The sequence below is a fragment of the Phaethon aethereus genome, assembly GCF_964289735.1.
Source record: "Phaethon aethereus genome assembly, chromosome: 2".
In the NCBI taxonomy this organism is placed as follows: Eukaryota; Metazoa; Chordata; class Aves; order Phaethontiformes; family Phaethontidae; genus Phaethon; species Phaethon aethereus.
Genome location: NC_138582.1, coordinates 58,041,271 through 58,056,115, shown reverse-complemented (window position 1 = coordinate 58,056,115; position 14,845 = coordinate 58,041,271). Strand labels below are relative to the sequence as shown.

The 14,845-nt window shown below is 46.0% G+C and overlaps 1 protein-coding gene across 2 annotated transcripts in view; it reads right to left on the bottom strand.

Moving 5' to 3' along the window:
* MTCL1 (microtubule crosslinking factor 1) overlaps positions 1-14,845 on the bottom strand; it is a 100,896-nt gene that overhangs the window by 44,381 nt on the left and 41,670 nt on the right. For both annotated transcript variants that reach the window (XM_082015320.1, XM_082015321.1), the window contains exons 3-4: positions 7,435-7,494; positions 251-1,576 (exon numbers count right to left, since the gene is read on the bottom strand). In XM_082015320.1, coding sequence (XP_081871446.1) covers positions 251-1,576; positions 7,435-7,494 — 1,386 coding nt within the window. The remainder of the gene's footprint in view (positions 1-250; positions 1,577-7,434; positions 7,495-14,845) is intronic.

Below are 14,845 nucleotides of genomic sequence, written 5' to 3'. Positions count from 1 at the left end.
GAAGACAGATCTCTATAGCACCAGTGGATTAGCCTTTTTGCCACGAGGAACCGCCTCTGAATCGAAAGAGTTGTGCAAACAAACAAAAGAAAAAAACCTATAATGTGTTTGTTTAACATTACACACTTTAATACATCGTGGGTCTGAAATCATAACAAAGCAGCTTTGAGGAAAATTAGCTCTAGGGTAGCGATGCCAGCAAGAAAGAGAAACAATAAACAGAAAGAAGGCAAACAAGGGGCTGGCCTACCTGGAAGTCGGTGATTAACTCCTTCCCCAGGTTACCAATGGGAGAGTCTCGAGACATGGATGTCATTGTGGATAGAAAACTGGAAGACTCTGTGAGATGGGGAAGAGGGGAGAGGTCCTCCATCTGCTCCTTAAGGCCCTCCCCAATGTGATCAACCTTCTCCAGGAAGGTCTGCAGCTCCTTTCGGAAAGCCTTCATCCTGGAGTTGATGGTGTCCAGAAGCTCCGGTTCGTGCTTATCTTCTCCCCTTTCTTCACCACTTTTGAAATCCTGTTCAGTGGATGGGCTGCTGGTTACGTGCACCTTTGCATCATAAATCAAGCTGTCTGTATCAGTGATAAGGCGGTCCACGGTCCTTTCGAGCCGCTCAGCCTCACGTTTGATGTTAATTAAAGACTCGGTGTCCTCTTTCACTCTCATGAGCTCGGCAGAGCACAGGTCGCTGACTTCCGATGGTTTCCCGCTCCCAAAACCTGACGTCTTCTCATAAACTTCTTCAGAGTCACTCTCACCCCCGATGGGCCCCTCTCTCTTTGGCTGGGGTGGGCGACCCTCTTCGCTGTCACTCTCCTTCTTCCCGGCATCGCTGTCAGCGTCGCTGTCCCTGGGGCTGGACGTGCGCAGGCCCAGGTGAGAGGCAAGATCGTAACGCTGGACATTGGACATCAGGACCCTGTTCTCGTACTGGAGCTTCATCACTTTCCCACTCAGCTCGTTGATTTGCAACCTGGCCGACTTCAGCTCCTCTTGCAAGGTGCCACCGCACCTGGATGCCGCGTCATCCAACCAGCCCGGCTCCTGGCCTGGCTCAAACTTGAATTTGTTCAGCTCGTTTGTTAGCTGCTTGTTGTGATCCTCGATTTCGGAGATCGACCGCCTCAGCAGTTCTGCTTCCTCTTCCACGAACTGCAGGTGCCGGCGCAGCTCTGTGGCCGACTCCACAGAGTCGCCATAGGGCGAGGTAGGAATGCTTGAAATGTGGTCCCTGCTGAGACACTCTTTTTCATACTGGCACCTCATATCCTCCATCTCAGCTTTAATTCCCCTGTTCTCCACCTCCAGTTCCACTATTTTTCTGCCCAGTATGTTGGCTTCCTCCTCCACCAGCTTCAAACGAAGCTTCAGCTCAGCCTCCCTGGTGCTGGGTGGGCCCCCCGCCTCCCCAGTAGGCAGGGGACTGTCCACGTCTCCATAGATGGACTTGTACTTCTGGAGCTCCTGCTCCAGTTCATCCTTCTCCCTCCCCAGTTTGGCCATCTTCTTACGCATCAGCGCTGCCTCCTCTTTGGCAAACTGGAGCTGGCACTTCAAATCCGCGCTGTCCTCCTGCCAAGAATAATCACCCCCACAAAGATTGTATTAGAAGCATAATCAGTCGCTCACCTTCCAAAACCTCCACCTTCCCAGCCTCTGAGCTGCATCTATTAGGTATGCAAACAATAGACAGACAGAACTCTGCAAACCACACAGCTGACGCATTTCACGGCTTGGTCCTGGTTAAATTGGCAAAGCAGCTTGACCAGAGTTAAAGGCAGGGGGGAAATCAGTGTGTCAGTGCAAGTGTTCAGTGATGCAAGAGTGCCAGCACAATGCTTAGTTTTTCTCAAACACTGAGCAAATTTGTGGAAAATAAGAATGACTCAAATGAAAAGGTGCTATGATTTGTCAGCACTTTCTGTTCCATATGATACACTTGCTCCCTTTTAGCATCATGAAACAAAGATTACTCAGATGAATTTGGTCATCGTAATCCCAAATCTCGGGCTTCTTCAGCTACAAAGCACAAAGAAGTGTGCTTGGCTGCTTTGCAAAGTGAAGACTTTAATTACTGTATCTCACAATGCTGTGAACTAGCCTGAGTGCCTAACTTGCTTTCCGAATAGGAAGCACTACTGTTGTCTCTGCTGCTGTTATTATTAGGATGAACCAGATTGTGATCACTGTTTCTGGTATGGACAACTGTTCACAAGGGACATTGGTGAAAACATGTGAAAAAGGAAAGAAAAATTCATTAAACTGTAGTTACATCCAAATCCATCCCATGTGAAAACCTGTGTTTTTCAGGAAGCACCAGGGTATTAAATGAGGGTTTGATTTTTTTGCATGTGTTGGGCATTTTAAAGCACTGCATCTCAGTTCAAGTAAAAACTCCAGTGTGTATTGTGCTGAAATAAGAGACAAGGTTAAGTTAAGTTCTAAGCCGATAAACAATTTCTTTGCATGAATCACTGTCATGAATTGTCATGGAGATCTAGGCACTTGGCCTCGTGAAAGACACATTTATCAGCATTAGCAGTATAATGGAAGACAGGCTTTGAAAGATGATCTCTTGAGACAGCAGATTTCATCATTGTTGGTAGGCCATGTGGACATATGTGCAATTATCTATGGAAACTTCACTTCAGTCTCCAAAGCACTGTTATCTTTCACAAGCACCATTTTGTTATAATTCGTAACAATAGCAACCAAATCTAGAAGAAAACAGGACTGTTTTTAATTGTTCACCCAGATCAGGCTATTAAAAAAATAAAAAGATTTACAAAACTAATTATGGCTCAGCAATCTGAGGAAATGCTTTAATTTCTAAAGCACACATCCTTGCACAGTGGTAATGGTCTTTTATGTTACCTGGACTAATTTTGACCCATTCTATTTAGATATATACTAATTATACCTTAATCTCTGCTATTAATACCTAAACAGCTACAAAAGTAGCTGGTTGTAAACTTCTTAACTCAGTCAGCTTTCTTACTGATTCCACTTGGCGCAGGTTGGAACTTTAAATACTAACTAAATAGCAAAAAAAGTTATCTTAAATGTTAATAACATGATAGAGGTAAACAATAGCCAAAGTTTCTGTTAATATGTGGTTTTCAACCAAGAGTCAAACACAACTGCAATCAGTTGATCAGCTGACTGACTAAAACTCTGGTCATTGTGTTCCTGGCACCAGAAATGTGAGTATTCTGTGAATACAATCGAGGTGCATATAATTGATTAAAAGCAGAGCCTGTAGAAGATCGGCTTTCTTTCCCCTCTATCATCTCCTCACATACACACACCTCTTTTTCACACATATGTTTGCAAATTGCTTTTCTCTTCATAACTCAAAACTGCAAATTAAGTATCAGATTTAAACCTGGCAATACTCTACGGAGCCTCCACTGGAGTGCCTCTGAATTTTGGTTGCTCTGGCTGGATAAGGCTGCATGATTACAGCATCATCTTTGGTCAGGGCTGCAAAATACATTATCTCTGCTTTGCCTTTCACTGAGAACGAGTTTATCCCCGCAGCTGTAGGCTTTGCTTTTAGGGAAATATAAAGATCACAAGGCAGGTTACATCCAAACCAGCTGCACGTCAGAGCTCACAGGTGGGGTGATTACTCCAGTTTATTTATTTATGTGCTAATAACTTGGAAATAATCACATCTGACATTTTTCTTATTCTGTCTTTTTAATCCAGCATTCTTCCCTGTGCCTCTTGTCCGCCTTTGGCTGCAAGCCATCAGTGGCACTGGCTGGTCCCTCTCACCTCCCTGGCCGCAGGCAGCTGGACCGATGCCAGCCTTGCCCGCACCCCTCTGCCCCGGCTGGGATCGCCAGGGGCCGGCTCCTCCCCGGGGGTCAGAGGGGGCTCCAGCCTGACACCCACTGCGTTTCAACCGATATAAATAACAGTCACCGAGTCGTACTCAGGACAACGCACTCAGCATTTTGAAGCTTTTGAAGAAAAGGGAAAGGCTTCGATGGGTTTGGTGGTCAGGGCCCCAGTGTTTTTGCTCAGCATCACTGCACGACTCAGTGCATCTGCGGAGTTAGCGTGTTGTTCCAGCAGGACAAAACCACCGTTAACTTCGTGTAACAGCATTACTTTATTGCTAGGTTTTGTCTACCAAAAAAAAGGATCACATTTGTAAGTTTTGTTTTTCACAAGAGCTGAAACAAACAATTTTTTTTCATTATACAAACACAAGCCTCATACAAAACAACAGAGCTGATGGATGTTAATCCTGCCTACTAAACACAGTTCCCATCTGGAAAGGTGAGAAAGCTCTAGATCTTCCCCGCTTCTCTGCCAGGGAGCATGACTACTGAAAATCCCATTCCCCAGACAGCTTTTTTCCAAAGGAAAAGAATGGTCAGGAGAGATGTATCAGCCAGATCTAAGCATGCCAGAAGGGTAGGACTCCAACCTTCATGCATGTGTCCCTCTGAAACTTTGTGTACAGAAATATCAGTGATTTCTTGATCAGTTGAAACCAAGTAGAAACAGCAAGAGGGCAAGACACCCACACAGGCAAGTAGAGTTTTGACATATAAAGCAAACTAAGGAGAGGTCGAATCACCAAAATTAAGAATAGTTCATTATTAGTTAAATCATGAATGAAAAGAAAGGTAAGGGGGGAAGAATAGTCTTTCCATCTTTTTAGAGGCTTGAATCCCAGGGGCTGAATCTAGGCTACGGCAGCCTGACTGTATTACACATCCAGTATGTGGACACTTTCCTAAAAAGTGTACATAGGGCAGACTTTATAGAAAGAAAAGAAGGAAAGACAGTGCAAAAAAGTTCTGTCAGTCATGGTGCTCATCACGGAATTTAAGAGATCATTAAGGATAAATGGGAATTAATGATTACTGGTAGAGATTATTTGCATGCAATAGCACCACGGCTCTGCATGGCGCTTCAGAGGGATGTTAACAGAAAAAAAAGCAAAAAGAAAAAACCCAGATCCCTCCCTACAGAGTCTGCAGTCTTATTTAGACAAACGTAGAACGTGGAGGTAAAGAAATGAAATTTAACGGAAAGATATGAACTTAAATTCATTATGCAATGTAAATGATGTGATGAGAATGAAGAGCTGATCAAAAATTCCCAAATACGATATTTCTTTTCTGGTAAGAAGACACAAAGATAGCTAGAGACCAACGCCATCTCCTCTACCACCACCACCGGCTCGAGGGAACTGCCAGGCAGAAGATGGATAAGCGGTTTTGAGGTTGCAAGTCTGACGACAGGGCAGTAACACCAGCACCCAAGCATCTGGCTGAGTGCCAGCACTCCTACCTTGCGCTGGAGAACCACTTTTCTTTGTGTTTTGCCTGGTGCCTGGTATTTTCCAAGAAGCTCCGTTTTGCAATTCTGCTGAATAAAAACTTTTTTTCTTCAATACTGCTAGAGACGGGTAAGTGCTACTATGAATTCTGCTTTTACATGACTTCAAGACAATCAATTTCACAGGTATTATTTACTCGGTGTGCCCTGCAGTGGGTGCGATGTTCCAGCTAATTTTCATGATGAGCTCCCAGTAAGTAAAAACACCGGTCTTGCCATATGCTAAATATATCTGTAAGCATTTGGATGCACAGAATCTAAATTTGTGGTTGTTTTTCACTCACAAAGCACGTAATGGCTATTTGAACTTATTTTAGGTATTTAGGGTGGCCGTCCCTGAAGAGCAATATTTTTAACCTCCCTAGCTGTGTCTGTACCTACCCCTTTGGGCCATGCCCCAGGACCCGGTGGCTGTTGGACCAGGTCGGGCACTTGCTGTGGTGCACTCTGGTCTCAACAAGCACATACCTCTGAAGGGATGCCTGGGTTTGGAGGCAGCTCTGGGTAACACCCTGGAGTTGGGACATAGCTAGGACATGCACCTATAGGCTAGGCCATGTCAATATGCAAGATTGATTTTCAGTCTTTCCTATCCTAAAGAATTGCTGAAGAAAACTGAATGGACTCCTTGCATAGTGCTGTTGCAATGGCTTTAATTTTCAAGCCCAAATCCTTTGCTTGCATGAGTTACAGTGTGTGTGTGTATAGCGTAAAGGGTTTTTTTTTCACCCGGGTGGTTTCCAGGATCACTTCCCCACATTGTGAGTGGAGCAGAGCTGACCCACGGTTACTCGGATAATTTTGTGAAGTCCTTTTTAAGGCTTTCCAAGACAAACTACAGCTGCTGTTAATGCCTGGATTTGGGCGGAGGAAATAAGCACAAGGAATCCATTCCCTCTGCACTGCTCGGTATTTCCAGGAGTGAGGAAAGAAAGGACAGTGACGCCCACAAACCCCGGTGGACACAACCCTGCCTTCACATAGCTTCATCTGTAATCTGCATGTGTGTGGGCATATATGGTATTTCATCCATGTATTTTATAGACTTGCAGAATAACAAACTCTCTGACCTGACTGATGACTTAATTCTCCGTAGCAGGCACTGCAGGAAGAAAGCCCAGTGCCCCATTTTAAGTTCTGCTGTGTCCTGGGAAAGCAGGCTGCAGCCCCAAGCTGCCACAAGCCCCCGGTCTGCCCTCTCTACACACTCAGCTGCCCACCCTACCCACTCAAATGCAACATGTAATGATTTATTACGGTTATTATTACAAATCAATGGATGCTAAGACTCCATCGACTCAGAGAAGACCTCTAGTGTCTCGCCTGTGTACACTGAGCCTGCCGAGGGGGCAGAAGGGGAGGTGCAACCTTTCTCTAACGAAGGCACGATGTTGCTCTTGGCTCCTTTCGCAGCGAGGTGAAACACTATCCCCATCTCTCTGGCTATAAACAGTAACTGTACAGGCCCTGGGAAAAGCTTTAACTCCTACAGTCAGAACAAAAAGCAGAGGAAACTGGGCAGACCGCTTCCCTGAGAAGGATCAGCCTACGGGATGTCAATAAAACTGGTGTCCAAAGGGAGACTGAGTGGGTAGCTTAGGCTCTGTGCTGTATCTCAGCTTGGGGGAGCGCAAGTTCACGTGCTCCCCACCAGACAGAGATCAAACACGAGGCTGTGACACGAGAGCTCGCGAGGTATCATTGCAGTCTGTCAACCACATTCCCTGCCAAGATGCTCATTAGCACAAAATCTTTGGCACCGCACATAAATTTAGTTAGTCCCTAAGCTGCGATCCAATTACTTTGGGAGGCAAGGTGATTTGCTCTTCTTGTAGAAAACCTGCAGCCTGAATCTACGGATACAAGCACCACGAGCCCGAGAAGCTGTATGGTTTAGAGATCACACTTGTGTCCTAATTGCTTCTACATTATCTCTGGGATGTCTCAGTAGATTAAGGCCTAATTGCACCCTAGTTAATGTGCCTGATGGCCTGTCAATACCCGTAAAAAGAAATTTTCAGTTTTATAATGTGATTTTGCTCAAAATCGCACGTTCTTGAAAACCATACCTGGGTAAATGCCTTTTTTTCTTTGTGCATTTCTCTGCTGCCTCTTCTCTTCAGGGAACTCTGCAATAGAAGCAACACTGAGTTATTGGTACGCTAAAGAGAAAGCCTGCAAGTTTGGCACGGGTCACCACCATAAAACTAATTGGTGAGAAATCAGGGATATTCTCCTAAGCAGCTGGGGATTTAATTTTTCATATTAATCACTAAAAAAACAAGATGATCAGGGCCTTGTCAGTGAATTTTTCAATGCACAACATTTCCCACCAAAAAAAAGGAGTAAAATTAGTTAAAAGTTCACAGAGGGAGAAAACCCACCCTCTCTTTTTTATCCAGACCACCACAATTTTTGGCAAAACTTTCTTTTTGCATGGGGCAATGATTGATGTTGGATTAATCCAGGGCAGAAGTCCAAGAATGTTACTCACAGTGGATGTGAAACACATTGTGGAAACCTCAGAGGAAAGCAACCCCCGCAAAAAAAAAGGGAAGGACACACATGTCTAAGCTATGTGGTGTAACATTATTGGTTAATCTGTGCTAGCAACCATACTGAGGAGCCCAGAGAAAGACCAGGTAATTCTGCAGGTATTTCTGAATTTACTTTATAAGTTAGATTCGATGGGCTTTGTGAAAATTCCTTTATAAATAAGCAGGTTTTTTAAAGACATGGGAGTGATGGCACCACCACTGCTTGGTTTTCAGAAAGCTCTCAGCACTGAAATGGAAAAGCACTTTTCCTGAGAGGCGGGAGGTAGAGCACCGTCAGGACGTGACCAGTGCTTGCACTGACTTGTGTCTCAGGACCAAGTTCAAACCAGTGTGAGCTGGGACTATTTAGAAAAGGTATTAATCTGACTTTTGTAGGTTGAAGTATCAGGGGTGGAATGATAGATATTAGGCAAAAAGAGTGGGAAGCTAGAAACTACGGAGTTGTTGGAATTCAAAGCTGGCTGTGTTGCTTGTCTGTGCCCAGAGCCTGAAGGATGATACTCCCCAGCAATCGCCCTGACATTGTAGCCTCTTTTATTTACTACTTCTGTTTGCATTTGCGCTGCAGGGGACAATTTCCAGCTGAGGCAAAGCCCGGGCCGTCACAGGCTTGCCCACAGCGTGCCTCCCCTCTGGCCCATGCGATGGAGCAGCGTGCCCGGACCAGACCAGTGCCGGCTCCCGTGTCCAGCAGGCTAAATCCCGGTCTCTGTAACCCACACTAACCCAGGGCTGTAAAACGTGAGCCCAGGGAAGAGGAAGGGAAAGGAGGGAGAGGCATCCTGTTAATTAGCTAAGTCCAGTCTCGTGCCCGGCCGTCGGCTGGCAGAAAACACGACGTGAGCTCGGGGATAGGCACGCACCCCATGCAAATCCAACCGAAAGCTTTCCGTGGCTTTGTGGTTTCTGCCTGTTAAGCTATGCAGCTACTGCAAATTATAATTATTGCATGCTAAGACAAATCTCTCCTTCTGCTCTTTGTTATACACAGTTAAGTAGTTAAAACCCATTCATACACAGCACCATATGCCCAAGACATACTACAGTTTATTTTTGCTAATCTGCTCTTTACTTTAATCCAGTGATTTCCTATAACTAATGAAGCTGAGTAAGAGAAATATTTTTTTTTCTGGATACTGAAACAGTTTAATGAAAAAAGACTTTAAACACTAAAAACATCATATGAAAACCTGTTACAAAAGCTTAGCCAGGATAAACATTTACAGTTTTCTCTTTTTTTTTTTAAATGTGCTATTCTGGAAGCAGATATGTAACTGAAAGCAGTCACCAGTCAGCAGCATCATGCCCCAGCATACAAGATGGGTCACTATGGTTGAAGAGATACGGGGTATAGCCCTGGCCTTCACACTTGCTTCTTTTCCGCATGACTTCAAGCAAGAGTAGCTTTGAGCAAGAAGAGGTTGTCTGGTTACAGCATTTAATTTGTAAACCCTTAGAGCCAGGGATAAGTCTACCAATTTCTGTAGGGGCCTCAATGCACGACTGTAGCAAGCAGCTACCAGTCATGCTAGAAGTGCAAAACCTTGTGTCAAATACTAAAAACCTCTTGCTCTTACCTATAAACAAAAGGTTACACTTAGACATATCCAACTTGAGAAGCTAGGGGATATAAACACATGGGTTACAGTGTGCAAAAGTAATAAAGCCGTTGCTCCGTTGTACAGCATAAAACTTGGGAAATAAGGAGAAGGGAATTAAAATTTAGCTAGAAGACATGGATCACAGGCTGAGAAACAGGCAGGTAGTGATCTGGCTTTGGAAGCTGTAAGCTCCACTCCTCACTAAAAAATTGGATTTCACAGATCCAGACTAACAAGTTTGTAACATATTGGCCTAGATGGGGCCTCGCTTTAAGCATTTTCACACTGTCCTGTTTGGATTTGCGTAAGAACAACCTTCTGATCAGTGCTTGGCTGGGAGATTGCTTTGTATTTCCATAAGCCAGAGACTCAACCTTAGGCTGAGTCTGTCCTCTGTGTAAGAAAAAGAATGGGATATTTAGCTCTGGGAGCTACCAGTGGATTACAGGGAGAAACCTCCCTCCCATGTGTCAGTGGAGGACTGGAATCACAGGCACAGCAACAAGGGACTGCCTGGCCAAAACCCCCTAAGCCCTATATGAGGGCAAGGAAAGATCTCCATTTCACCACTGTGGGACCAGGCTGCACATGTATGAAACACCGACCAAGATAGCTGATACGCCAGTTGGACTAAGGGCAGAGGGTGCCGCTGCAAGGAGTAGGTGGAATGCACTACAAGCTTAAATTATTTAAAATGTAAAATGGTGCAATAAAGGAGCATTTCTCTTTGATGTGCAGGAGACCGGCATCAGAAGCTGATATGAATTAATGCTGGAAGGAACATTTCTTTACCACTTTTTACACTCAAGAGACCAACCACGGTTGGCTGTCTACCAAAAAGTCTTTCAGTGATGCTTAAAAAAGATTTTATTAGCCCTTAACATAGTGTCTTAGGAAAGAGGCTACTCACCAGACATTTTCTACCTTCACAGTTCCACTGCAGTTTATTGCCACACCTTTCAGCTACCAAGGAGACCTAATATATGGGGGTAATAAATCTCCTCGTGTTTTAAAAGTTAAACTTCCCAAAGATTATTGGATGTAGCATCTATGGTATTAACAGCAGAAAGAGACACAATGATTTTCACTTTCCCTAGGAGTGTAGGACGGACAGGAAGATACAATTTTTAACAGGTCCTAGAAGAGTCCTGCAACTGAGCAGCGACAGCGAGACTACCCATGTGGGGAACAGCAAGTGGGAGTCAATGCACTGGAATTACAGGTTGAGCAAGACATGGAAATAAAGTATGTGTTAAGAGCAATCATATATGTGAACACATGATATGCCCCAAGTTTTCAAACTGAGGCTAGTGCTGGGTAGGATGAGAATAGAGCTGTGAACAAGCGGCAGTAGAGAAGGGCTTGGAAAGTAAGAAGAGGGAACCAAGAGTCCCTAAGAGCTGCCAGCCTGTCACTTTATTCACTGCTATTAAGAAGAGCAAGTCATTTTGGGTGCAGTCTGGCATCTGCAGGCAAGCGTGGGCTTTCTATCATATGCACATCAAACCGAACCTGAAAAATCAAGTAGTCAGCCATTGAAGTGACAATGTCTGCAAGTTAGAAACAGAGAGGCTCACTTGGAAAGTCCGGCCCTGAAGGCAATTTCTATCACTGTGATGTGTGAGGAATTATGCATGAGCATCACTGGGCTTATGAGCTGTATAAATAATGCTCTGTGCGCAATGATGGCTTGCTACCGATTGCTTTGAAATGGATAATCACAATTTTCATTTGCATTCATTAGAAAATACTGCCTGTGAGAGATCTGAACAGCACTTTAAAAAAAAAAAAAAGGCACAAATGACCAAACCCACTTACTCTAAATACAGCAGTACGTGAAGCAGGCTGCTTTCAGATTACCAGTATCTGCAAGGCTAACAGTTTCAGAGTTGCACATTGGCATTTCATAATAAGAGCTAACTTCTTGCTAGCTGTTGAAGCCTCTGATGCTCAGGAATGAACAAAACATCCAGGGAGACATAATCTCTGCCCCACACTACGTGGTTGATTTGACAGTCTTGCCAATGGACCGACTCTTTCGTAGCGGTTACACTCCAAGAAACACCAGCAATTTAAATGAAGGTAATTCTGTTTGGCATGAATGTGCATCAGAAGAAAACCAGATCCACTTGTAACAGATGGTTAGAAGGTGGATTTATCCCCAAGTGATTTAAACCAGCATTCGTTAACTGCATCGCTAATCACTGCTCAGGAACGAATCACTGCAAGTGTTTTCTGGGCACTGTGTGGGACTGCATGGGAAGATTATGGCAGAGGATGAAAAAAATCAGGGGATCTCTGTGCTCCTTCTCTGGCAAACCCCCTCCACACAGATCCAGCTCCACTGGCCACTGCAGGCAGTTTCCTCCTCAACTTTTTATAGCTTCGGACTTGCCAGACCCTGACATTGAGGGGGTGCACGATTCCCCTTCATCTCACTGCTCCAGAGCTACCCCTACTTGCCCAGTCTGGTAGATAAAGACAAATCCTTTGGGCAGAGCTCTGTCCCTCTCAGACCACTAATGAATAAACTCTTCTAATAAATGCACCACTGAAGGAACATGACCAGGACCCGTTTCTTTAGGAGGGGCAGCTTTCAGCTATCACATTGCAGCTTTCTGAAATCTCCTTCCCGGTACTGTTACCTGCCCATTTGGTGAAAAGGAAGCATTTCCCATTTCTGTAGCAACATGCCTCTTTTTAATGGGTGGCTTTCCATTCTTTCTTAAGGCCTGAAGTGCCTCTAAATTCCAAGTATCCAGCTGAAGTTTTGCTTTGCTGTCATCCCATGCTTCTGTATTGCAACAGCTGCACAGTGAAAGTACGGTGGCAGCTTTTTCCAGGTGGATTCCCGTAGGTATCTGCAGGATGGTTAGTAGAACTCCAAAATACAACAAAATTCTAATTGCTTTTCAGTTGCTGTAGGCCCTTGAAAAAGATATCTCACCAAGCCCTGATAAAGCTGGGTTTGACGCAAGTGATCTATATCTGCATTCATTCCCATGTGCGTTTCATTTACTAGAAACCTCTAAATACTGCGATATTCATCATCCACATGACCTAGCAAACCATGCCATGTCTGAAATATCATAAGCATTACAGTTCAGGATAAAAGCCATCCCTTGAGTAAAAAAGCAGCGAAGCACACCAGCTTTCAGCACCAGCTTAAATTTCCCTAACGCTGCATTAATCTATTGTGCTAAGCTTATGAATAGGGGCTTTGGAGGAGCCTCTTTCTTTTGCCTCTTACTGCTAACACACGGCACCGGCTGTCTCTCACGGCCTCCCGGTGTCCTTCGCATAAGGACTGATACTGTCGTGATATTAGCTGGCTTGGTGTTTACAAATAATTTGGTGTGACAGGTCTGGGAGCGCGCTGCAGGGAGGGAAGCCCTGGAAGGTTGGACGGCGGTTCTCGGGCGGCTGGGGGACAGCTGGGCCGGCTCTGCGTTCGGCTCGCAACACGCCGTTTCACTTAATAATTGGTCAGTGGAGGCTGACAAGGGGACCTGAAACCAATATAATCATGTTTATTAATATGATAATTATTTAATAATCATTATAGTAATAACTGGTAAACACTTATAGCCCAGTGAGGTAGTAATTGTTATTAATATAATAAACGAAATCCTGCAACAGACAGCTGAGATCCTAAACTCTAACTAGTGTATCACCATCTTATGTGGTGCTGCTGCCCAAACACTTTTCTTAATAGCTTCTTAAATTCATTAAAATGCATTTTAAAAGTCCCCGTCTGTCCCATTTTGTCAAGACATAAAATATCCAAATTACATCACGTGCCACAATAGTCACCCCTCCGTTTGCGCCGTGTCCCTCCCTTAACCCCCCCATGGCGGGCGCACTTGCTAACCCTCTGCCGTGCCACCACCTCGCTTCCAGCCGCACGTCCCTCGCAAACCTGCCAGGCAGGAGCGGCAGCAGCACCGACCGGCAGCGGGGAGTTGCTGCCAGTCCTCCACTTCTCCATCTCCCGCCATATTACGTCCGTAATGCCCACGGTGATGTGCACTAGACATGACCGCCCGCCCTCTCCTCCCTGTCGGTGCAGGGGGCAGGAGCGGCACCCCAAATCCCCCGGCATCAGCTGAGCCGCCATCACCGAGCACCAGCCTGCTCCCGGCCACTGCAAACAGGCCGTGGGCCACATCAGCTTGCATCCCTTTCGGAAAGAGCTCGTTCAAGAGCCAGGCCTAACCGGAGCGGTACATGCTGCGTTGACACCGCCTCAGCCCCGGAATTACCTCCTCGGTCTTACGTCGCGGCAGACAGCCCGTGAAAAATGCGCTGGGCACTATACACGCACAGAAACAGACCTGCCCTGGAACGGCTCGCCAACGGGAACAGTGCTCGTCCGCTGCCACAAAACCCTACGTAACGACACACGCCTGGTGCCTGTAGCCTGGGACACGCTTCAGCACACCGAGAGAGAAATGGTGTCCGGCCCCGTGGCCAGCGGTGCCAGCTGGCACTCTCCTTTCTGCCTCTCTGGACAAAACAGGGGTGGCAAAACTCCCGGAGAAGACGAAACAACTTGTATGACTTTATTTTTTAAGCCTTTTTTTTGCTCTCCTGACGACTCTTGCTGCAGCGGTCTGGACAAACTAGAAAACTGCTAGAGAAAGCAAACCCCGGGGCGCAGTCCCCGACGTGTCTGCCCGGCCATCTGCCAGCCACATCGCACAGCGCCGCATGGCCGCACCGCCCAAGGCGAGATGCGGGCTGCCTGAAATCGGAGGTGAACTGCCCTCCCTGCCTCTTCTCCCTGAAAAAAAGGCTTTAAACCCCAGGTCTTTTCCAAGGGGCCACAGCAAATGTCCTGCTGTCATGTCACAGGCCGTTCAACCGGGAGCTGCTGACGGGGCTGGCTTTAGGAAGTTGGACTGTAGGCCAGATAGTGCTCAGAGAGGGGATTCGGAGTTTACTTTGCTGAAGGGAGGCAATACGGGAGCATTTAACTGCTGATCAATGCACATGCAGCCCAGCGTTTCCTCTAGCACAGGCATCAATGTCGTTTTGTTTTGGTTTTTATTTTCAGAAGAAGGCAGTATATGCACAGGGCTAGATACCTGCCCTCCAACTGCAGAGAGAACCCGCTCATTCTCTGCCACTAGCAGCGTTCAGAAAGCAATGCCGCGTAGCTGGTGCTCCCGGTATCAGGACAGCCTTCAGCGCACCAGAGGAGCAAACTGGAGAGTTTCACAGTGATGGGGTGAAGCAGAGAGCCGTGGTTTGGACAGTGCTGGTAAAGGGAGAAGAGGGGAGCTGAGTGAAGCCCCTAGGTCAGGAGGCTGCTGCCGCAA